The sequence below is a fragment of the Ixodes scapularis genome, unplaced genomic scaffold, assembly GCF_016920785.2.
Source record: "Ixodes scapularis isolate PalLabHiFi unplaced genomic scaffold, ASM1692078v2 PGA_scaffold12__126_contigs__length_90152505, whole genome shotgun sequence".
Classification (NCBI taxonomy): Eukaryota; Metazoa; Arthropoda; class Arachnida; order Ixodida; family Ixodidae; genus Ixodes; species Ixodes scapularis.
In genome coordinates this window covers 39,206,794-39,232,174 of record NW_024609838.1, presented here as the reverse complement: position 1 = coordinate 39,232,174, position 25,381 = coordinate 39,206,794, and the positions used below count along the sequence as shown (strand labels likewise).

At 45.6% G+C, this 25,381-nt stretch overlaps 1 protein-coding gene across 1 annotated transcript in view; it reads left to right on the top strand.

Moving 5' to 3' along the window:
* LOC8037598 (lithocholate 6-beta-hydroxylase-like) overlaps positions 1-25,060 on the top strand; it is a 45,875-nt gene extending 20,815 nt beyond the window's left edge. Inside the window, exons 5-11 of the mRNA XM_042289186.1 lie at positions 2,328-2,439; positions 3,328-3,397; positions 7,181-7,289; positions 16,599-16,687; positions 18,488-18,628; positions 20,443-20,608; positions 24,966-25,060. Coding sequence (XP_042145120.1) covers positions 2,328-2,439; positions 3,328-3,397; positions 7,181-7,289; positions 16,599-16,687; positions 18,488-18,628; positions 20,443-20,608; positions 24,966-25,043 — 765 coding nt within the window. The 3' untranslated portion in view covers positions 25,044-25,060. The remainder of the gene's footprint in view (positions 1-2,327; positions 2,440-3,327; positions 3,398-7,180; positions 7,290-16,598; positions 16,688-18,487; positions 18,629-20,442; positions 20,609-24,965) is intronic.
* The last annotated feature ends 321 nt before the right edge of the window (positions 25,061-25,381 follow it).

Genomic DNA, 25,381 nt, shown 5'->3' with positions numbered 1-25,381 from the left:
AATTGACGTCATGTGACCAAGCCATGTACCTCATGAGACGCGACGTCAATTTCTGCAAGGTTGTCTTGCAAGAGAGTAGTTTGCGCTGAAAAATTCTCTCCTTCGCGGTCTTTGCCAACATGATCAATCTTGTGCAATTTTTAAAGCGTGTAATGCTTTTGAACGAGATCCCACATCCCCCAAATTTTGTCCGTCCGTCCATCCGTCTGCCATTGCATTTTCCGCCAAATTTAGGGGTTGAAATGGACGTCACATAACCTACACAACAACCAGTTTCCCCGCTAAATTTAGCGGAAAAATTGATATCACGTGAGCTATCGTCACGATACCTACAGGCAAAATTCAGTTTCTCCGCTACATTTAGAGGAAAAATTGACGTCACTTCACTCTTATACCAAGCCGGTTCCTCTGCTAAATAGGTCGGGGAGATGAATAAAAAATACGTTCTTCACTCCCCGAAACGACCGCTTAAATATGGAGTTTTCGTAAACCGTGCTTCCTGCTCCGCTAAGCACTCCGTAACGAAGAAACCGCTACTGCGGCTGCGAGCCGATGGCCTTGACAGTAGAGTTCCAGGCATCGCGTGTTGTGGAGGGCGTCGCGAGACGGCGAACACGATCTACGAAAACCCTGTAATGTCTCCTAAACAAATGTAAAAAATTCTTCCTCAAACATTGCATTTTAAGCATTATAAAACTCTGAAAAAAATTTTAAATAACGGATTGCGTAACAGGTCCCGAGCCTTCTATTGCCCCTCTGTAGCCAGTAGGTATGCGGCATAAGGGAACGCCGACTGATAAAGCAGAAGCGTCAACGTTGGTGTTTGCTGAGCTGTCACTGACCCTGAACGAATTCAACTGCCATCCCCTCACTTTAACAGCTCTGTTAACTATTACAATAAAGTACATGTTTTTCCCGAGAGAAGAGAACCGTGTTTTTTGGCCCGTGTAAATAAACTATGCCCCGCAGAAAGCCTTAACTCATTGGCAATGGGTCGCTGGCGGTTGGGATGGATTGCGAAAGCTTGAGAACATGACATTCCCTGGATCAAAAGAGAATTGAGAAAAACCCAAATTTCTTTGAGCCAACGTCCACTTCAGCCTAGTAGTGTTACACTGGGAAGGAAATGACATTGTAGGTGCCTGTCGCATCTCTTTCAGTGAAAAAAACAAACAAACAAACAAACAAAAACTTGTCAGCAAGAACGAAAACAATCTTTTCTTCCTGGCGGATAACAGTTTTTCACTGATATAAATCAAATCTTCCACAACGTTAGTTCTTGTTTTGACGACATCATATAGTAATTTCGGTATCGGTGTCGGTTCATATAGTAATTTCGTTTTTATCAATTATATTTTGATGCAGGTAAAACATTGTTCTAAAACTTTCGCGTTCTGTTCCAGCCGCTAGCTTCATATTATCACAGATTTCGTACTTTCTGGGAAGCATACTTTATTTATGCGGGCCGAAGAACACGGTTCTCTTTTCTCGAGAACTCCCTTCATAACTGACATGTACTCGTGAGGCCCTAGGCTGCCTTTTCTATCCTTCTAAACACGATGAAAAATAAACTTCTGGTTATTGTCAATTTTTAAATGATTTTCGAGCGCTGCTCTTAGGCGTCTGTTTTCGCGCATAGCGGCGTCGGCGTCCCTGTTGGCGTAACCGCGCGCGCATTGCGTTATGGGACGTCACAGACCTCTGCACCAATTGGAAGTCCCCGCTAAATTTAGCGAAGGAACTGAATTGGTGTGTAGGACTGCGACGTCCCGTAATGTAACACTGCGCGTTCGGTTTCCCCGCTAAATTTTGCCGTAAAACTGATGTCACGTGACCTCAACACCCGTTCAGTTTCCTCGCTAAATTTAGCAGGGAATTGAATTGGTATGGAGGTCACGTGACGTCAATTTTCCCGCTAAATCCGATGAAGAAACTGAATTTGTTTGTACGTGAAGGGACACGAAGTCATGGGACGTTATTTTTCTCGCTAAACGTAGCGGGGAAACTGAATTGGTGTTGAGGAAGCATGACGTCAATCTTCCCGCTAAATCTAGGGGGAGGCTGTAGGACCAGAGGAGGGTATGGAGGAAGAGGGGAGGGTACGGAGGAGGAGGAAGAGGAGGGGTTGATTCAGCGCTCTTTTTTATGTGTAAAACGTCTTTAATAAAACAATAAGCGAAATTTATGGTGTACAGTCATTATGACGCACGTAACATCCTGAACTAGGCAACAGTAAGATAAATGTTCCGAGGTCTTATTTTAGGCGATTTCAATGAAACTTATACCTCATACAATTTAATTATTTCGAACATCGTCCCCTTCGACAGACAGGGAATGAAGATTTGGTTCAGTTATTGTTCAATGCGGAAGAAAAATACGGCGGAGAAGTCAAGCCAAGTGGAACGAGACATTCCACTGACAGCGGCCACTCGACAAATTGCAAGTATATTTGCATGTGTATTACCAGTTCACCGCACTGCCAAAACCTGCCATGTTTATTGATATATCAAGGAATTATGGCCCACCTAGACAACTTCATAACGCAATGCGTTATGAAGTTGTGTTATTGTTGCAGTATTTTAAGTATCACGAGAGTTGCATCGACCGTTACGTTGTCAAGAGCAATAATAAAATTCAGTCGATTATGGGGACCACCTGAGTATGACAGAACTTGAGTTGGGACTTACAAGCAACCTTTTGCTTAACTTTTTTACATTAAGAAGTCCCGTTGATTTTATTCCTAGACGTGAAAGTGCACTGGTTTTAATTTTGTAAAAGAACACGCAGAAATTACTGCGTACGGCGAACCTCGGTGTGACCAGTGCGCGGTGAAATCCTGAAGGGGCCTCGACATGCGATGCATGATACGCGTGAAATCCTGAAGGGGCTTCGACATGCGATGCATGATACGCGTGAAATCCTGAAGGGCTACTTGGTTTGCTTTTGTCACTTTTTTTTGTTTTCTCTTGTCCTAACTTCTGGAGGGGCACTAAGGACAAGAACGTTTTTGTAACCTCGTCAGACGCAAATTATTATGACAACGGAATAAAAATAAATACTATATTCGTGTTTCTTTTTGACAGAATTGAGTCAAGGTATGTAACCAAAATCGAGACTGAAATGACGTGACAAAAAAAAAAAAAGAAACAAAGCAAATCGTTCCTAATAACTTGACACGAAACATTGGCAGACAGGGTTTAGACCAAGTTTTTGGCGGAAATTTCTGGAATTTAGAGTTTTATTTATTCGCTGAGCCTTGAGTGAGAATGCAAATGATAATTTACATATGTGGAGCTGGAACTGACTTGAGATTTTGTTTCTGTACAGCGAACATTCCACGTAGGGGGATCACACCGTTTGCAACAGTAGCCAATGCCGAACTCTTCGTCATTGCAGGGTGAGTCCAAGCAGGAAACAATTTTATGGAATATGCAAATAATGGCATAGTTACGAAGATGTGCCCTCGAAGGAGCTTTTACCGTTGTATTGTGCATGTTTTGATCGCTCGAATTACCTAAAGGTGTATTTGAAGTGGATATTTTCGTCAAAAAGTGCAGCTTCGAAATCCATAGATTAACACGCGAAGATCTACCCTTAGCATTTAAACAACCATTTTAATGTTACAGTAGAAAGAACTTAGCGGAGAAGACTGACCTCCCCTGTATAGCGTTTCAACAATGCACGCATTTTGCAGGCTGACAATGACACTCAACAAACATCATCAACATCAACAACAACTAAAGGGTTAAAATATGACACATGTTTTTTCCCCTCAACCTTAAAAAAAAAAAAATTGCGCAATATTTACGACATTTGGAGCAGTTTACTTGGAGTTCATCAGGCTCTGGAGTTCGCCACCCACTCTAGACTCCGCCCGCACAATGGCGGCCCCACCCATTACAGTTGGACTGGCTTGGCTGCTCGGCTTAAGATGTTTTCAAGCCTAATGTCTCCATGTCGCGACGTCCGGTGCGTTATAGTCTGCCTATGGTGGCTAGAAGGGGAGGTGTATCGGTCCCACGGCTCGCTCCGTTGTGCGGAGTGTTACGTTTTCGTATGACGGCGACAGGTGGCGCTCGCGAGCCCAGCGCGATCTGTTTCTCCGGAGACATCGGCGGCTACCGCTGCTCTGCCTGTGTTGAGTCATTCGCCTGGACATCGTGTTGGTTGTTTCGTGTGCTTCCGTGAGCTACCACTTATTAGCTGAAATGTCTTTCTGTTACCCGTGCTTTTTGCTAGCATGTGAGCGGAATATAGCGAGACAGGAAAGTGGACAGAATGCGGAAGAAGCAGACGCACTACTTTGCCCCGGGGTGTTCAAGCGGCTATGTTTCGACACGAGCGAAGACACACGTGTCCTTGTTCGGTGTGCCTAAACAAGCAGATCGCTTCCAAGCATGACAGCGCGTCGTTTCCAGAGCCGACAAAGGACTCGACGACAGGTCAGTCCTCTGTGAACTGCACTTTGACGAACTCTATATCGTACACTTCCCGCATACAGTGAGGGGGGAGCTCGTTCAGATTTCTCGCGACCGAACTATCCTCACGGACGATGCGGTACCAACAGTTTTTCTCAGTCTGCCGGCGTACTTCTAAAAGCCGCTGCCAAAGAAGCGCCGAACAAAAACATCGTCTGAGGGGCTCCCTTTGAAAGCAGTTCGAGCTGACATTGAAGGGTCAGATTCTGCACAGCAGCTAAACGACGCAGATCTGCCGAGCACCAGCACGAGCGTTCTGCAGGGTGTGGATCTGCAAGGCTGTGCACTACCTAACAATTACTGGGGAAGCCATCTGATTTCAGGTGCTCCTGAGTTTGTTGTGTTTTCAGTGTGCGAGATGGACGGAGGGACGGCAGGTACTTGGAGCGGTCGGTGGTGTTTAGCACAAACAACGTGATTTGCGCCCTCGTGATCGTTTAGGGTGCAACTTTGAAAACAGTTCAAGTAGAGAGCCTACAAAAAGCCGAAGACTTGCTTTGAGAACTACAAGCGATGGAAGCTTGCATGGGACTGGAAGAAGTGCAGAACCTTGATGAACTGCTTTGCTCGAAGTGTAAGCACCGCACATTTGGATGCAAAGTATTCAGTTTGAACTGCACTGGCACTGTTCAGAGCGAGAGCAGCAGATGTGTGCAGTGTAAATATCTGCGCAAGCTGCTGCTCAATTAACTTTCGCGCAAGATGAGGAGTATCAGGTACCAGGTAACAAGGTCGCACTTCCTTGTCGCCACAAAGAATGCAAGTAGGCAGGCGAGCCGGAAAAGAAAAAAAAAAAAACACTTAAAGATCAGGCGCGGGCTGTAAAAGCCGGTATCCACTTGTGACCATTGAAATGTTTACAGTTGTTCTGTTGTCAAGCTGTCAGTCTCATAACCTATGAAGTTATGAGACTGACTGCCGGCTCATGTTTGTGCTGTTAGGGAGATTTTCACAACCCTGTTTTGAGTTTCGTGCTTATTAAAGTGTTCATGCATTCTTTGGATTGACATTAAAGTATGTTACACTATGCAATTCACGCTTTATTTTTGGTGTGATGTACCAAAGCTATCTATTATATACACAACTTTATGAAACTTAAAAATAGTATTTTCGAGAAAATTCCTCTCTAAGAATCGATTACCCGCACCCAAGAACACGCGAGTAAAATTCAGCTTTCTCGGGTAGCAAATTATTTCGCATTTATTAGGCATAAGCTCGATTTTACCACTGGATTATTGGACAACGGTTAAGTACTGTAGTAAAGAAAATTTAACATTAAGCGATGACAAATCAAGTCATTATCTCCCTTTGCTTGTAACACGCGACACTCGATATCTCCGCTCCAATTTTATTCCACACTGACTCATCAAAAGATAAAGGCAAGAACTTCGGTGGCCCCTGCGTGCAAGGTTCCGTGACCAAACTGACATACTACATTTGTCAAACGAAATTAAAATCTCGGTCCATTATTTCTTGTGATACAAGAAAAACCGCAAACTGAAGGGATCGCGACAACGTGCAGACGACAGCGCGGACACGGAACGGGCTAGTCGGGCTGCTGAGGACAGCGCCGCTCGCGGCGTCATAACGCAGCGCGACGGCCTTGCCTCCTCCGACCGTCACACCTCCCTTTCTAGCCACCATAGTCTGCCGTCTACAGCGTCTGCTAGCCGTGCGGGCGGACGTGCGCACCATGTGCGGCAGCGTACGGCGTCGTCTGCTATTAGAACAGGCTCTATCACTACCCATAGAATGCCCGTAAGACGCGGCCAGAAACCCTCCGCGGTTGCTTCCGTCCGTCTGCTTTTTCGCCACCCCTCTAATGACGCGTTTAGAATTGCGGATTCCGCGGGCGGATCCGCGCAGGCGGAAAGGGTATTTTGGAGCCGGGTGCCGAAATGAACCCGTCGCTGGAGGAAAATCTGGATCAGACTGGGACCCATATCTAGATTTTCTGCCAGCGAAGAGTCGATTTCGCCATCCAGCTGCAAAATCCACTTTAAGCCAGCGACAGGAAAAGCGGGACACGCATCCTCGCTCACTTTTTTTTTTTCGGTAACATATTTGGCAATTGCATTATATATTAAAGAAAAAGAAAAAAAGAAGCGTTGGGCGTTTATCGCGTTATGTGACTAAACGAGAACACCTGTCTCCCTGGCTTAGAGCCCGCGGAGTGGATATTTAGCCGCCTCGCCCCAGAGGCGATCAAATGGTATAATCGTGCCTGGAGTGTGTCGCCAACTGGTGTGTTTAGCGTCCTATGCTTCCCATACATCAAAGATTGTCCAGATGTGGCAGCACATGACGTCACAGAGGCCGGACTCTCATGCTGTCGGATTCCGCGATCCTGGCGGCTGGTCGTAGAAATTCCCGCGAAAATCACGAGCGAACGTGAGTGTCGCTGTCGTCATGGCGTCCCAACTTCTGACTGCTGAAGCTTTCGTGGAATGTCACAGTGGAGAGCGACGTGCAGCAGAACAGGCGCCTGTCACATCCACCACCGCTGCTGTGACACCGCCAAGATCGCGACCGGCGAGAGCATGACACTTCTATGTCGTGATCGGGCGGAAATGGAGGGACCACTTTTTTGTACGTGGTAAGCACACAAGGGGGGAACGCGTTCCAGGCACCATGAGGTGACTGCTGCTTTACAGTTTGAGTGTTGCCAGCAACGTGCCTTTTAAATCAAGCTTTTGTTCCAGCCTTGAGGTGGTTACTTCGGCACTCACGTTCACCACGTACCTTTTGGCAAAGCATCAAGACGTCCAAGACAAAGTGAGGGCGGAAGTAAAACTTCTCCTGGAGAAAGCTGTGAGTTTCCCAATAGCTATGCCGTAATCTGAAATTGTCTACGCTTAAAAAACGGTCTAAAGACAGAAACCGTCCCGCCTCGGTGACTCCGCGGGACAAAGCGCCCGCCTGAGAATCTGATCGTCCACTTATCCGGAGGAAATCAACGATAGATGCGCAACGAATGACGATGCTGAAAAAATTGAAAGAAGTTTACAATTCCCTGTAATGCCGAATTAGAGCGCAACTCTTCAGGAAGAGGAGGCGGTACTGAGAGGAAAGTATGCCCCTCCTCCTCCGCTTCTCTTCTCCCCTCCTCCTCCATGCCCTCTTCTCCTCCTCCGCTCTCCTCCTCCTCCCCCTTCTGCTTCAGCCCCTCTTACCCTCCTCTTTCGTGACGTCACTCGTGACCCTAGTGACCCTCTTGAAGGTCAGTCGTGAAGGCATCGTGAAGGTCACGACGAAGGCCACGACCTTCACAATGACCTTCAAGAGCTACGTCGCTCGTGACCCTAGTAACCCTCGTGACGTCACTCGTGAAGGTCAATGCGTAGAACGTGACCTTCGTCGTGACCTTCACGAGGGACCTTTGTGACGTCACTCGTGACCCTCGTGACGTCACTTGTGATGTCATGTGTGACGTTATTATGGGAAATGTCCCATAATGCAACGTGCGGTTACGCCGAAGGCGACAGCGACGGGGACGCCACTCGAGCCGGAAACGGGCGCCTAAGAGATGCGCTCTAATCAATGTTGTACACGTGCCTTGAAAAAAGGAACGAGAGAACGTTCCTCATTCTTTCCGATTTTTGGAACACGTTCCCGTTACAAGTTCCATATGTGAAAAAGGAACTCGTTCCCGTTACTGTTAAAAAAATGGAACGTATCGTTACATATACGTTACTTTTGTATTTTGCTTATTACAATATTTAGTTAGATCGAGGAAAGTTTTCTTCTTTTTTTATTTTATCTATCCCACTAAATGGGAACATACACATTTGAGTGTCGTGATGGAAAAGCACCAGGAGAAGAAAACAAGCGGAAGAAGGGTTTCATTTTTTTTATATATTCACCTTTAAAAATCAAAGGTTTAACTATATTCATGTTTTTGGCGAACGATTCAGACGAGCCAAATGTACTGTTACCCCACATTGCACGAACGTTTTTCAACAACCTCACACGTTTCAATCTAACAAAGTCCCTTGTTCGAACTTAACAATGGTTAATTCTCGATGTTGCTGTCCGCAAGACGAGCAAGTGAAAAAGAGGGTAGGGCATATGCAAGATCAGTCTTGAAAACTACAAGTCCTTCTTCGTGAAAGTCGGATTCGTACAGTTTGAGAGTGGGGGACAATAAGAGAAGGTACACAGATTAATTTTTGTGTATTTTTTAAGTGACCAGTGTTCGGGATACAAGAGTTTGTTTGATGTCTGGTAACCTGTTTTTTTTTTGTTTTTGTTTTTTTGTAACTGTAGGCTTCTTTGTGGAAGTTCAGTGATGGCTGTAGTCGGTCCTAGATTTCTGAGTGTGTGAGGATTCGTGGATGCAAAGAAAGTATCTGAGTTTAAAACGTACGTCCCTCTTCCTGCGTCTTATTCTTCGACTAAAAGTCTCGCCCTTTGTACCGCAGTCTCGGGCACTGAAAAAAGAATCGATGTCCATTAGCTTTCCTGAAAGCGACTGTTGCTAAGCAAACACCACACAAAATAAACCCCAATATAAGTTATCAGAGAGTTAACGGGATCTTGCTCTTTGTGAAGATATTATTTTGATGCTTTTAGAATTTTTCTCTTAGAAATAAAATAAAAATTGCCCCACTGGACGAAACAAAAAGGAACGTCGTTCCTTTTTCCGTTCCAGTAAAAAAGTAGCGAGTTCCCGTTCCAGTTCCACCGATGCAAAATGGAACGGCGGCGTTCCTCCGTTCCTCCTAAAAGGAACGCGTTCCAGGAACGCCGTTCCTTGGAACGCCGTTACGCACAACACTGGCTCTAATATGTTCAAACACACACAAAAAAAACAAAAAAAAAAATAAAAAACAGCCTGCATTTTTTTGCGTCTTGCGCGTCCCACGAAATTCGCAAAGAGCGGACGCCCTATACAATTTTGCTGCAGACGTTTTGTTGGAGACACTTTTAACCCCGATTTAACAATTTATAGTCGCGGAAAACGTGAGAAACGAAGGGCGCGGCATATCTGGAGCACCTCATCTCATTATCGCTTTGCGGTCAAGGAGATTGCAGCCATGGCCAATAAAAATGAAGAAGAGCCAATCACAAAGCAAGAAGTGCTAAAATAAAAGCAACGCCCTGTATTCCTTAAGGTGTCGGGGACCATAGAAATCCGCCTACGTGTGTTTGAATTGGTTAGGACACTCGGAAATAAAATATGAGGTAACTATACTGCTAGGACCTATCGTAAATTCCTATATATCTTCTAAATTTGTTTTGGTAATGGCCCGATAGTTTTGTGGATAAATCGATTAATATGCGGTCCCTTCGAATCCACCCCATTTGGGAAGGCCGCCGTGTTAGTTGCGTCGATGACGTCATTACTTCAACGAGCGGCGTCCCCTCGCACATACTCACTAAAGTCACTGGATCATAGGAAAGTAGCCTCAAGGTCCCCGGACAGTCGCCATCTTGGTGCGTGAAATGAGCAATTTCTCCTTGACCCTGCGTTCTTGGTGAGCCGATCTAAATTCGCTGGTGACGGGTAGCTTTAAGGAGACGTTTGTTGTATACCGAGATGTTGCTGTCCACACACCGGCGAAACAAGCGTACATTTTTGTACCACCACCACATGCTGTGTCGGTGCTGGGAGCCACTGAAAAATAATTTTACTGCTTTGAAACACGGAAGAACAACAATACAATTGTAAGATATCTGTGGAGATGGGCATGATTGATAAGTTGATTGCATGCACAGCGCCAAAGACTCTTATACTGGCGAGGAACGCTTCCGGTACGATGATGCTCCATGGTGATATTGCTGAGACTGGTTTTCAACGACCCTCTAGAAGCTCCGAAGATTTGAATGAATTTAAAAAACAATATAGCGCATACAAATAGCTAAAGTTTCGGTTTTATATAAAAAAGAAGGCAGCGATGAAATGGGGAAACTACAGACCCATATCAATACTACCGGTCTTTTCAAAAGCGCTGTAAAAAAATGCTATCCGCTTGACAAATTTCATAAATAAACAGAAACTGATTACAGATTCGCAATTTGGTTTTAAGAAACATTGTTCAACGGAAACCGCTTTATTCGAGCAGAAAGAATTAATCTCGCAAAGTTTCGAAGAAAGAAAAATGGTTTTGGGAGTTTTCGCGAAATTCACGGAAGCGCTTGATTGCCTTGATCACGACATTTTACTAAAAACACTTTACATTTATGGTATTCGGGGAGACGTGCTACAATTTTTTAAGTCTTACCTAGAGCATCGAGCCCAGTATGTTTGTCTAAAGCATGGTGCCCGGGAGCAACGGGCCGGGAGCAAGAGCGAGAGTACCTGTTAAAACGGAGGTTCGGGCGAGTTGGTTGTTCATGACTGACAAGGAAACAGCGCACCCTCAAAACAAGCACTCTAAGCTTTCATGCACACAAAAGAAAGAACCGCTTACACAGCGCTGTGTAAGTGGTTCTTTCTTTTGTGTGCATGAAAGCTTAGAGTGCTTGTTTTGAGGGTGCGCTGTTTCCTTGTCAGCGAGAGTACATAGTGTTTGAGTAGCCGAGCTGCGTGAGAGGCTTTGATCGTACTCTGGCGAGGCGAGCATGAAGGCGCCTAGAATTAGAGCGTTCACGATTACGTGGTTCATGGTAACCTTGGTGCGAATAACCGGAACAGTTTTGCCTATAGTCGGTTACAAATTAAGAAGGTGGGAGAAGCTCCTCCCACAAACGTGATGCGCCGGTTTCGAATCCCTCCGCAGTAGAAAGAAGAGTTCACTGGAAACGCTCTTTGTTCCGATTCAATGGATAGATATTGGCTACAGAGTGATGCCAACTTGTCTCCGATCCCACTTTTAAGAAAGCGACCTTTGTATTCATCAGAGGGGGAACCGAGCCCCTGAAAGCAGCCTTTGTATCCATCGGAGGGGGAACCTAATCCTTGAAAGTCGTATTTGTTTCCATTGGAGGGGGAAAACTAATCTCCCTCTCGTGGCTTCCACAATGCTAAGTCAAAGTCGAAAGATAAAGCAAATATGTACGGAAAGGCAAGACCCTCCTCGCGCGTTGGCCGCGACGTCACGGAAACGATGGGACGCTATTGGATGTGGAGGTGGCGGAGGGATATGTGATTCCCTTTGAGGGGCGTTTGCCGCTACCTTCTTGACTTGTAACCCACTATAGTCGCTAATAAACATTATGAACATTCGTAAATTGATTATTTTAATTTCGTGAGCTCTAGAACGCGCGAACCTTGGTGTATATTCGATGTCAAGAATATTCTACCGTCTAACTTTCGTGTCCTAAATAATTTAACGGATATCAACACGGGGGGTGCTTTTTCTTTTTTTTTTTTGGGGGGGGGGGGGGGGACTGAGCGGGATATCAGTGATCGGCGGGACCAGCGACACTACCTCTTCCAATCAAGCATTCACACGAACGGTGGAGAACCGAAAGGGATGCCATGGTTATCAGACGTATTTAACGGTCGCACATTCGGCAAAAGGACACGGCGCGCGTTGACGGGAGTAGAAAAAGTACAGGTGTATACGAAACTCCGATATGTGATTACGGTGGCAGCCCTGTTAGATGAGAAGACGGCGAAATGCTTCCAGCTAAAATAAAGATACTTCTTGAATGAATGGATGCAGCACAAAAGACGTAGAAGGAAAAACTCGTTTGAGTAGCGACAGCGCGTCACAACAAGTTAGGCTATACCGATGTCACCGCCGGTTTCTCGCTAAACAAAATTTCCAAAGTTGCCAGACACGCAAAAAAAAAAAAATACAGCCCATTGCAAAGAGAACTCACACCATTGTGGTGAGTGATTGTGTAGCCCGAGCAAAATCTCCCGCATCTCCCTGGGATGTCGACGTTACCGCGGCTCCGCGCAAAAGTTTGACGTCTTTACCACGTGACGTGCTTCCCGGGCAGCAAAGGGAGTGATTTCTTTCCCATGTAAATACCCCATTACGTTGCTTCCTATTAGCCCCGAGCGGGATCGATTACAGTGTTGCGATCGCTCGATGATGACGTAGTAAGAAAAGCAGAATGTGACGAGGCGAGGTTTTTTCTCTGCTTTGCTTTTCGTTGGTTGTGTGCTTTAGCGCATAGAAGCAAAAACTGTTCACTAAATGTTTTTTTTTCGCTATCACGCAAAGCGTGCGCAGGACGAAACCTAAACACAAATTTGAATAGCCAAGCGAAACAATCGGGAATTCTCTGTAAGTTACGATGAAATCCTGCGACATCTTCATGGCCGCTAACACCTCTCGGGTACTTCGCTGTACTTGAAACTACAATTCTCGCAAAAGGCCGATCGATTAACGGTTTTCGGAAGCCACGACAACAATCCCACTGAGTTCAGCTGCGGCTCAAGTCGGTGGGGAGGCCTAACACGGTGGATCGGAAGGCCTAGCAAGGTGCTCGTCACTCACTGCCTTCCCCCAGCATTTTTCCTTGAATCAGTATGTTCGCTCGACCCCCCACTTTTTAAATCAATCGATTCCGCATGAGTAATTTGAACCTTGACATAGAACCTAACCGCTACTAAAAAAAGATCCCCAACCAAGAGAGCTGGGAAGCTCTTCTTCTCTGCACCGACCTTAAGGTGCAGGAACAAGTCGTCCGACTGGCCGAGGACGCCACTGGAGTCCAATGATTTTGGCCGTCGCCTAAGGGGTGATTGGAAGGGAAATCCTGGATGGGTCTCCGACCAATCGCTTAGTCTTTCTGAGCGCAATTAAAGGTTGCTTACTACTACTACTTGACATAGATCTTCCGGGGGAGTCTTATTCCTACTTCGCACCCTTGTCATTTTCGGACTCTGAGGTGTTGAGCGGTGGTGGCGGATACTTTCGTCGAAGTGACATATTTGTCAAATCTATTTGCCGCTTTCTTTGATGTGAAGGTCAAATAAACACAGAACGGATTCGCCTCGCATCATGTGGTACACTCTTAGAAAAAAGGGTATGGATAGTCCTCCCTTAGGGGAGGAACGGTCTTGTAACCTATGTTCCTTTAGAAAGGGAGAAACTTTCGTCCCTGAAGCGGGGGAGCACAGTTCCTCTGTCGCTTGCATCTCAATATGGCGGCCCCGAATCGAGCAAATCGAGCCCAAAAAGGCTTGACGAGGACGCTACGTCTCTTGTACAAGACGAGGGCAGCAGCAAATAAAAGCGTAGCACGAGCTTTCCGCGAACTGTGTTTATTTCCGAAGCCAGATTCCCCCCACAGGTACAGAAACTTGCGTTACGAAAGCAGTTACTCAGTCTTCTCGTCGACAGCACTGCGATGTTAAACGGAGACAACCGATACCCAGTTACTTCGCGCACTTTGCGTCTTACCTTTGGTGTTCCTCGAGTCACAATTCCTTTGTCAACCGCACATCACGTACAAGGGCAAACTCAATCCGCGGTACCAAAAGCCGCTCTCCAAAGAACAAACTCGAAGCCGCTGTTTATCGCGTAGCGTGAAAGGTTAATTCGCTAGCCACCAGATGGCGGGGTCAAGCAGAGTAATTGCAAGTAGCTAGGCTAGGTGGCGCTAGGTAACGCCCAATTCATGTTCTACAAAAAATATTTAGCTCTTCTGAGGCCACTAGTGCGCTTGGGGATCCTCTACTATACACACATTACGCTTACTACAAACATCAGGTGAACATACATTGAGCACATACACGGCACACACAAATATCAATACAACAGAACACCACACTAATCCGAACACTACACCGTGCTCTGCGTTTCCGCCTTTTATACTGGTTGTTTTGAACGTACGGAACTTTTCGGTGACTCCCTAACCAATAAAAAATATTCTCAGCATGTTGATTTTTTCCCAGCAATGTCACACCTCTGAGAGTATTTTGAATGGCTCAGTGGATTAATCTCTTATTAAAAAGTAAACGCTCGATCATGCCGTAATTATTTGAAAGCCAATAAATCAAGCCGCTCCAATGCGGTTCGAAGCCACGAGTTTGTTTCCCCACACGGCACGTCGTAGCCTGTATTTCTATTGGTTTTTCTATTTGTGCTGTTCGCGCAAAGCTGCAATTGTCGTCTTGAATTAATCTCTGTAGAGCGGATATTCACTTAGCTGGAAGTGATGCTTCACGGGCTGAGAAATCGCTTTTCGATCAGCTTGAATGCAGTCAAAGCCGCGACTTGCGGCAGGTGTTAAGTGTACGGAGCTACGCCGTGGCGAGCCCGAAAACTTCTACCGCTCATCCCAGCGCGCCACTTGTAGGGCAGTTTCTCCAGGAACCGTAGTATATTTAAACAGCAAAATAAAGGGTAGCTTTTTTTTTTTTCTTCGATTTTACCTACTATTGTTTTTTAATGCCGAAATTCCATACTGTAAATATACGTACTTTCCGTCACGATTTCGTACTGTTCAGTCCTTGCCCCAGAGCTCAATCGCTCTCGGGGACAAGACGATTCCGACAGTCACGTTGGCCACTGTACGATAGCGATAGGAGCTTCTACTGTTCAGACCAGCGTTCCAACATGACTATCCGCACGTTGATCGATTGCACGTAATCCCTCAAGAGGTATTAAACTTTTTAATGTAAAGCGGAATGTCAACCTGCGAGACCAAGCCCCCTCAGATCACGGCCCGACCAACGGCATCAATGCCCGACAGTTTACGATCTCATCTTGTTGTTACACCACTGATACGCGAACGCACGGTCACATCGGCGATAATTCCAGTCTTCTGTTCACAACCCACAACACTGCCATCACGATGTTGCAGCTATGTTGCTGACACGCACAAATACAGAACCACGTTGAACGCCGGTTGCACTCGGCATCGGAAAACAGAACCGAACTCAGGACAGAAGGCACCCGGGCTGCCGGCAGCAAAACCTGCCTCTCTTGGACGCAGTTCCTGCGGTTTCCATAACGTCGCAAACGTCGACACAGTTCCGCGTGGTTTCGCTACTGTAGTGACTGTAGTCGCTGTAGCAGCTGTAGTTCCGTGCCGCGCGAGTCCCGCAATCCGGAGACGGCCATCCCCCAGTGTACGTGGCGCTGCTGGCACTGCTCCGGAACTTCGCTGTTTCTAGCGGCTTCGTTTGCTCGTTTGATAAAATTAGTGATAAAAACGTTAATGCAACCGAAATGTTCTGCACGTTTAGACTAGAAGACGGAATTACAGGCGGCCTTCGCTGCCACTGAAGCTCACTCAACTCGACAGCTATTTATTAAACAACGTGCGCGACCTGCTCGAAAAACGAAACCGAAAGACGATGAGTCGGGAGTGCGAAAGCTTTCTCCCGTCTGCCTGGAGAAGGAGAAAAACGTTTCGTTCCTCCCTGTTTCTTGTGTCCGCTTGGAGGCGCGTCAGTAGAAGGGAGGAAGACGCGCCGTTGCTACTTTTTTCCTCCATTTTTTCTTAGAGTGTACGTTCACATCATTTTTCCAGTGTCTCTCCAAAACCGCGCGAGCAAACTGCGGAAGCTAAAAGGCGATCGCAATGCCAAGGTCAACGCCTGCTCGGACATTGTCGCGATTGGTTTCTATTTTCTCTGCCTGCCTGTCTCCAAAACGCAGAAAAAAAAAAAAAAAAAGAAAACGCCCCGGAAGTTGTTTTGTCTCAGAACCTACATGTTTGATCTCTTGACAAGCCTTCGAACTCACGCGACGACCGATTTAGTCGTGGTCAGCACTATAACATTGAACTTGGTCACCAGGTCCTGTTCCCTATATGCTCCGACGCCAGTGTCGTCGCGCTGTTTAAACTTAATTGTCACGAGAAGTAGAACGAAATATTTAAGGCCCACGCAACCCCAAACTTTTGTTCAAATTAACAAATGAAACGTGAATTCTGAACGGCACACTTCAACCTACATGCTAGCAACGAAGCCCAGAAGCGGTCACGTGATATTTGGTACTACGTCACGACGAGAATCCGTTAGGTGGCGCCATTCCATCTTTTTGGGGCTAATAGTCAGTCTAAGAGGCGCAGGTTTTGGCGAGCCACGAGCATTTTATTATCATTGCGAGGCCAATTAGGCCAAGGCAAAAAAAAAAAAAAAGGAATTTAGAACAAGAAGCGTAAACGCAATAATCCACGTCGTGAGTTTTTTTTTTAAGCTGTCAGGGACGTTAAAATTCTAACAAGTGATCGTTTTCTTGTTTTGTTTTTTACTTTCCTTTACAGGGAAATATCAACTACGACAACATCTTCAGCCTGCAGTACCTGAATCAAGTCATTTCGGAATCGCTAAGGTTCTATCCCCCACTTCCAGGGTACTGTGTCCTAATCCATTACAAACTCGATATTTTGTCAGCGTTTTATCACGTCCTGTTTTACGGAGTATTTCGATGGGAATGAGTAATTATAAGCTGAAGGCAAATGTTTATTACCGTGTCCAGCAGAAGGCCGTCTCGGTGACACGCGTTAATACACCGACTCTTGTTTACAAACGAACCGAGGTCGGGTTGCAGCGCTAGTGCACACGTGCGCCTGCTGCTTTGGGTGGTTCCGCCGCTGAGAAACGGGCGTGTCGTCCAAACCAAATCAAGAAGCATAAAGCACAAATCTAAAAGATGATTTATTCAATTTGGCTCGTTGTCGACGGCCGCAGTGGTTGTTTTATACCAAGGATCAAGTCGAAGATTTTGACAAAATTTCGTTGTGCCAGTCATGCACCTTTACTTTGCAAGTGTGATTTGTTCCCAGGCAAAGGGGATTCCGTAAGTCATTTCAGCCGTACCGAATCGCTCACCATGCAGATTCACAACTCTGCAGACACAGCATGTCTGCTGCGGAAAGCGCAGCGAAGGCTGCGAGCTTTGAAAAGGCTGCGAGTTACAGAAAAGCGCAGTTTTCTGTAACTCGCAGCCTTTTTTCAAAGCCCGGGATTACGAATCGTGTAACAGATTTCTTAATAAAAACCACAGAAATACGTGTTTCTGAGGAGGCTGTATAATTTTATCATTCGAAATTTTGTGCTCTCGCGCTAGTGTTTCACCCGTACCGCCAACACACCCTAGGGGTTGAGCGGTCTGGATGATTGTGCCTGTCATCACGTCGCCGCGATGTACATCGAGAGCGCAGCGATACTGCCGATATTTCGTTTCTGAAGTCCGTCAGCTCTTGATGGAGGACGTCTCGAAGATATGTCATCTGAATGGAAAGGATGGAAGGTGTCGACGCCGTACATGGTTTTGTGGATTCTTGCCTCTGTTGAAGTTCTGCTATCAGTGGTGTGGCAACATCGCACCACAGAGCCTCCTGCCAGCTGTGCCACGGCAGTCAACTGGGGGTCCGACGCCGTCGCTAAGACCATACGCACGTTGGTCGGCAACCGCTGGAAGAACAACTGTTTCAACAGCAAAGTGTCGAATAACAAGGCCCTCTCGTCAATAAGTTGTAGCAGGCGTCGGATCAGTTGCGAAGGTTTACGGTCACCGAGCTCTTCGCTAGTTAGAACTGGTTTTAGTCGGCGCTGTTCGGGCTCTGGTGTGTGTTTAACCAGTTCCGTCTCTAAGTTGGTGTAAGGATCCGTTCATGGCGGAATGAGGATCAAATCCCGTATTTCCGTAGGAATGTCGGGACAGAGCATGGCAACCACGTTGTGGAACATGCGGATTTGCGAGGTTATCTGATATGTGGAGAATTGACTTTAAAACTGGGCGAACCATACCTCAGGATCGTTTTTTGTCTTTGTAAAATCCACCAGAATATTTTTGAGCATTATCTCAAGCTGCACGTGGAGCAGCCTGTGTAAGTGCGAAAACGTACTCAAGGAACTGTAGAGGCACCCCATCCAATGACGAAGTTCAGAATACGACACCAAATATAGGGTGTTTAATAAATATGACGTTTCACTTGCACAATGTCCATGCTCACATTTAGTCTTTCAGGCCTTCTCGTATTATGAGCTTCGTCATACGCTTTCTACAGTTATTTGCGATGAGTCTTTATCTAGTGCTCTACAGCAAAGTGAACTCACAGGCCAAGCTTCCTTAGAGTGTGTCATACTGAAACGTTGGTGACAAAATGCAGCGTGATTCTTGCATATCTCGAATGATTTTGCCACGCAGGCTCGTCACCCGAAGATGCCAGAAGAACTTTGAATTCAATGGGCTTCGCATTCCGAAGGGCTCGCACATTCAAGTTCCCGTGAAAATGATGCACTATGATCCAAGGTACTGGGTCAACCCCGAAGAGTTCAACCCTGACAGGTAAGAGGTCAACGCCTTTTGGGTTGTCTGAACTAAGACATTCGTTATCTGCAGTGAGCATTTTGTATACGTATGTATATATCAAGCAGTTGTACACACTTAAGGACGCAAGAAGGGGGTTTCATAGGCATATATGCCTAAGACATGACTACACCCTTTTAGCACCGTTATTTTGAGTAATACATCCTTTTTAATCGGAAACTAGGGGACTGTTCCGTTGAACACGTTTCATCATTAAAAGGAGCAAGGAGGGTGGGGAGTTTTTGTGTTTTTTTTTGTTTTTAGGCTTCTTTTTGGGGAGGTTGATTGAAACTTGTTTTAAAGCTTTGTTGACGTATTTTTTATGTAACATTTAGTTTTATGTGATTTTCCTCTAACGTAATTTATTACTGCAATTTATTTGTAGCATTTTATCACTGCATTAGCTCTGATATATGTCCCTTTCCTTTTTTATATTTTTCGCTTTTGCCTTTTTTGTATCTTGGTGATTATAAAGGGCACTCACTTCCTTTTCTTTCTTGTAATTGATTTTAAATGCCAGTTCTGAGTGTAGCGCTTGTCTTCTCTGTCCTTGTCTGTCCTTTCCGCTTTTTATATGTAAACAAAGATGCTTATGACCGATTATGTGACCAACGTTATTTATGGCTTCGGTGGTCACGTTGACGATTTAACGACATTGTTTTAGTGGGTTTACTCGAGTCTCGCGGTTAGACTACCGGACACTGCGCAAATAAAGAAACCTAAACGCAAAATGTTTTTTTTTTTGTTTTTTTTTTTTTAATTCTGGAATTTGTATTTTTGCTCAGAACTTCACTCTGCGTCCGTTCGCTCAGAGACGGGTCTAGCGAACACAGAAATGACTACAGGTGGCGCAAGCGGCCGCCCGATTGAAAGAGTCCAGCTCCATTCATTCATCCTTCCATCTATAACTATCGATAATCTGGAGACTTTTGAGCTTTTGTATTCAGGAAGATATTATGCATTCACAATGTCTTTACTCTGATAACGTCAAACAAAACAAAGCATTGGCTCTACTGGCAAAATTTCGAAGAAAGAAGGCCTCATGCACGGCGCATGAGGCCTTCTTTGGCCTCATGCGCCGTGCAGGAGGCCTTCTTTGGCCTCATGCGCCGTGCAGGAGACGTAGCATTAATAGCCACGTCTCCTGCAGAACCCCCCCCCCCCCCCCCCCCCCCCCCCCCCAGTCGAGTATCCAGTACCCCTATACTTCGTTTTAGTTTAAGAGCGCGGCCGACGCTACGAGCACGTCGAATCGATCATACAGCGTCAAAAGCGCAACGTCATGGTCTTCGTTACCTTTCGAGTATGGGGTCTACCATCAGCTAAAGCAATCAAGCGCAGTGAATGACCCGTGACTTGCGCTTTCAGTTTGACGTTCTCTGGTTGTTTGCGTTCGAGCGGTCGACTGCGCTCTGACTGGGTCCTGACTTACCAATAAAACGAAGTGTGGCCCCCATATTCATATTGACCGGAAAGGAAAATGACGCATGGTCGAACGTTCAGTCTCCACCTAAACGTAGCGCTAGCGGTCCTAACCAGGTGCCAAAGTTTCATAACTAAGCGGTATCTTATCCAAACGTTATGTGATTTTTTTAACATTTCAGTGGTAAAATGGCGGCCGATCAAGTGCTCGAATACATAGAGCTGAATTGCGCCAGTAAAAGAATGGTGTGGCCAGTCAAAGGACGAACTCTGGCTTATCCCCTCTATGTTTTCATAAATATATTTATTTATATCTAAGATGTCCGTGACTAAATCGTGGGCTTTTCATGTAAATTATTCTTTATTGCCAGGTTCCGGCCGGAAAACAAGTCGACGATCGAGCCAATGGCGTACCTCCCTTTCGGCATCGGACCTCGGAACTGCCCAGCGTCTCGGTTGGCCGAGCTAGAGCTCGCGTTAATCATGGCCAAGACTGTGGTCAAGTACAAGTTGCATCTCAGCGACGACCCCGAAAAAGCAAGTTGCTTTCTTTTTTTTTTCTTGTATTACGTAGAAGGTTTGCGTAAGTGCATGAATATTTTTTTTTATGTATGCTACATACAAGACCTGTGGTATAAATGAATTGAAGCAATGTTTTGCGATTATTATTGTCATGCAGCCACTTGTGGTCGCTGGTAAGTGCACTGTGCATAATACCTACAGTTATAATAGTGTGCGCAGTCTGTAGGCCAGAACAAGTCCATATAATGTGACGCACAAAGACAACAGATAGAATAACACATTTAAAACAAAGGAACGACGGACACTTTCGTTTTTTTTAAGTGTGTTGTTCTTTCTGTCGACTTTGTCCAAAAACCAACACGCTCCTAATTTATATTCTCAAGCTGACGCACATCCTCTTCCGTCGCGTTTAGGAAGCGGATGTTCGTTACCTGTTATGGATTTGACTGGATTTGCCGTTTTACGCACCTTTCCTGCGCTTATCGACCAGGACAAAATGGCAAGTCGGTGGGCAACCTGCGCATGCGCGGCGCTTGATATTGCGCAGAAGAGATCTATTTAGCATTCTCATTTCTTGTTTCACAATCCAGTGAGGAAGTAACCAATGCGTCCTGTGCGCGTTTACGATTGGCCCTCTCCTTCCCCTCCCCCCTCAACCTTCACACACACACACACACGCACACACACACACGCCAAACAGACACACACAGACACGCACACAGGCACACACAGACCCTCGCACACACTCACACACACACACGCACACGCACGCACGCGCACAAACAAACACACGCCCACACGCACGCACACACACACAAACACACACACACACACACACGGTCCAGTGGACAAAGATAGCAAAGATGTTTCACAACGCGTCCCTTCGCCTAAGAAAAGGGGCGCGCTGAGAGGGGGTGATCACATCAGCGCCGAAGCTCTGCCTGCGCAGCGTTGACGGCTGGGGGGCAGTCGACATCTCGGTCGTGGGTTCCTCGTTCATTGAGGCGCTTCTGGTAAAACTTTGTTAGTAGAAAAGAAACAAAAAAAACAACAACAAGAAAAAAACAATGTGCCCTTTGGGGTATCTCCTCTCCTCTTTGTCAAAGGCAAACCTTTCAAAAGAAGCTCCGACGGTGACGACTGACGATGAATGACAAAAATAATCCCAGAAGTTCAACAAGAAGACAGAGGGCAAGTACAAATCTCCAAACATAGCTAGGTGACTGGTGCGGGACTAAAAAAATCCGCCTGGTCCTGGTATTGAATCAGGAACCTCTCCATTTCCAGTGTAGCGACCTACCAACTGAGTTAACCAGGACTTAGAAATCAGTAGAGCAAACATTTTCCTTTTTTTTTTGTGTGTGTGCTGCCACCAGTTTAACACCAACAAGGGTGAGCGGCTTGCATTTTGAAGGATATGATGATAATGCAGTTATTTGAAAGTGTGCAAGGAAGCCGGATAAGAATGACGAAAGGTATTTCTGGAGAAGGGGAGCAAGGGGGACAAAGGACAAACACAAATCTCCAAACACAGTTAGGTGACTGGTGCGCAACCAAAATAATCCGCCTGGTTCTGGTATGGAACCCGGGACCTTTCCATCATTCTTCATCCTTGTCCAGCTGGCTTGTACCTTTGAAATTAGTTGCATTATTATCATGATTTTAAAAACGCAAGCAGTTCACCCTCGTTGGTGTTAAACTGGTGGCAGCTGAAAAAACCCGTTTGCTGTACAGACGTCTAACACCTGGATAGCTTAGTTTTTTTTTTTTTTTGGTAGAGCCCTTTACTGGAAATGGAGAGCTCCCTGGTTCGATACCAGGACCTGGCGGATTTTTTCGGTCGCTCACCAGTCGCCTAGCTGTGTTTGGAGATTTAGGTTGGTCCTTTTTTTCCCCCTTGCTCCCCTTCTCCAGGGATTATCTTCGTCATTTTTGTCCAGCTCGCATGCACCGTTGCATTTAATTGCATTATCATCATAAGCTCCGACGATTTATTTGACCTGCCTAAATTAAGTACATTTTTGGAGTACCCAGGCATGGAGGTTACTGCATGCAATTTATTATATATAAATTCAAAATAGCAATAGACCTATTGCTATATTACCCAAGCATCAAGGAGAATGCAGGGATTGGTGTTCCACGCGGCGCACGTGCTGGCCTCAGCGGTAGTAACTTTTCTAAAGTAAATTCCGAAAACAAATGGCATCTTGCACGCGCGTTCGTCAACGCTTTATTTTGGTTATTTACTTCGAATCTTTTATACGGGGAAGGCGTGCGCGTGTGGCGCGTGGAACACCAATCCCTGCATTCTCCTTGATGCTTGGGTAATATAGCAATAGGTCTATTGAAAAAAGAATGACGAAGAAAGAAGTTGCCAAAGCCAACATTCAAATTTTCCACGCGCTCTCCGGTGGGGTGAAGTCATAATAATAAATAAACCGCAAGTCTAGCAGAAAGTCTGAAAAAACACTTTTATTAGCATTTTTTATTTTTCGTATTGCTTGCATGAGCGTAACCAGCATTAATTTTAAACCATTTAACTTTTTGTAACTCGTCGGGCGCGAGCTTTAAAGCCCCCCTATTGCCCCATAACACAACTACTGACGTCACGTTTTTAGTCTTGAAGTAAAGCTTATAAGTCCCTCAGGCCAAAATTAAAACTTCAATGGCTTCGCGAGTAAAAAACTTGGCGTGGAGCAGACGACGATCTTGCACGATCTGATAGAACGGATACTGTGAGTAGAGGAGAAGGCTGCGAGCCCTTGTGTCCTGCCCAGTCTCATTTAATTCATATCTCGGCGCTGTGGCGTCACTGTACCCGCAGCGCTGGGAGTAGACAAACTTTCTCGTTGTACATTCTAAGTAACCTGGGGCGTTTACTTTCCCGCAAAGCAATCGGAAAGCCAATCGCTGTCACGCTCAGTGCGACAGCACGATCTGTTTTTCTTAGGTTTAAACATATTTGCAAATAAAACGTCGGGGCACAATTGAGCTGGTGTAAGTTCATAATCGTAGAATTACTCGAGACTGCAGTGACGACAGAACAATGACAGGAAGAATTAGAGAAGTAACAAAAGCCTCCTCATTCGCCGAGCTCCCTCCGTAAATTACAGCGACTTGCTCTCCTAAGTGCTTTGCAGGAAAACAGACGCACCATAATTTTAGGGTGTATATACCGCCACCAGAGTCATCGATTTACCAGTTCATAAACAAGAATTTTGCTCGTCAATGTTTCCGCACAGCAGAAATAATCCAATCATCGCCATTTATCGAAATACTTCAACGAATGATGAATATGCTTTTGGTCAGGAAATGAAAATTTGCCGGAAGACTGAATATGGATATATGCAAAGAGACGTACGAAAAGACGTTTTAAGTGAGGTGACGCAGTAAAAAAAAGGAAGGGAGCGGATTTTTTTTTAATTCTTTCATTGCAGTGATTAGAACGACCACTGGCAATGTGATTGATCATTGTATGTTTTTTAATTCTGCGTCCCCATTTGTGAAACAAGCACCTGAGGGTGAACACCTTGATATATTCCGGAAAGCACCTTAGAGCATGGTTAGGTATATTAGGTATAGTTAAAAATCCTGACGAACTTTAGTTTACAAGGTTTGTCTAACGTGCGCATGCTAGCACAAAGCTGTATGGTGACTCGTATAGTGGCGCAAGCTGTCTATATTCCTGTATTTATTTTCTTCTCATCTAAGTCAGGGGGGGGGAGTGTACTTACCAGCAAGTCGGGAGCCGCACTTAAATCCGCGAAGAAAAGTAATTTTGCCCCCCTGTTCAGGGGTGTCCAAACAGGACACTACAAAACGCACGACTCCGACAAATCGTGAAAATTGAAGTGGACGCTTCTATAGGTGCGTCCGCTTCAATTTTCACGATTTGTCGAAGTCGTGCGTTTTGTAGTGTCCTGTTTGGACACCTCTTTCTACGTTATTGGGTTTTCGTCACGCGTTGCCCGCCGGCTTCAAATCCAGCACATCAAGGACGTGACGAACATTGAAAACCTTTGATTAATCCTGTACCAGTAGCACTAAACTTAGCGCATTAAACCTGCCACTTATCTTTTCTTTCTCTGTGTGTTCTGCAGCAAAGTGACCTGGCAGGCTTCCTTCATATAAAAGAAGGACGTTCAGAACCTATACTCGCTGACAGCTCAAGAAAAGAGGTGTAATATGGTAACGCTTCTTGCTTCGCGATTCGTTCTTCTGCGGTCTTATCGACGCATGCAGCAATGACAAGGAGCGATAATAAAAGATGGTTGGAACTCGCTACTATCTGCGTTTGTTAAGTTGTCAGCGTCAGTTGGAAGGTGACTTTTTTTTCATAACACAATATTCATTGCGCTATTTTCCCTTTCAGAGGACCCTCAAGTACGTCTCACAAGTGGTTCTTGCATTCAGCGATGGTGGATGTTGGATCAGAATGGAGAAAATATGAAAACATTGCCGTGGAAACTAAACCCGCAATCAACCTTCGGCGGCTTAGAAAGGGGAAAGATCTTCCACTTGCCGACGTTCACGTAAACTTCACTGTATTAGCCAATCCCAACTTTTTTACGGTATTGCGCCGTAGTTTGTTTTTATTTACTTTCAGGTTTGTGTGTATATGCTTGGTGACTCAGTTCGGTATAATTATGTGAACGTTTTCAATGAATCTGAGCTAGCCTGCTGCAAAGGATCCTGATATCTGTAAGAGTGTTGTAATACTCCGATTCCAGTGGCTACAGAGTTTATGCCGTCATGTTCCCAAAGCGTGTCGGAAGATGACATGCCGTA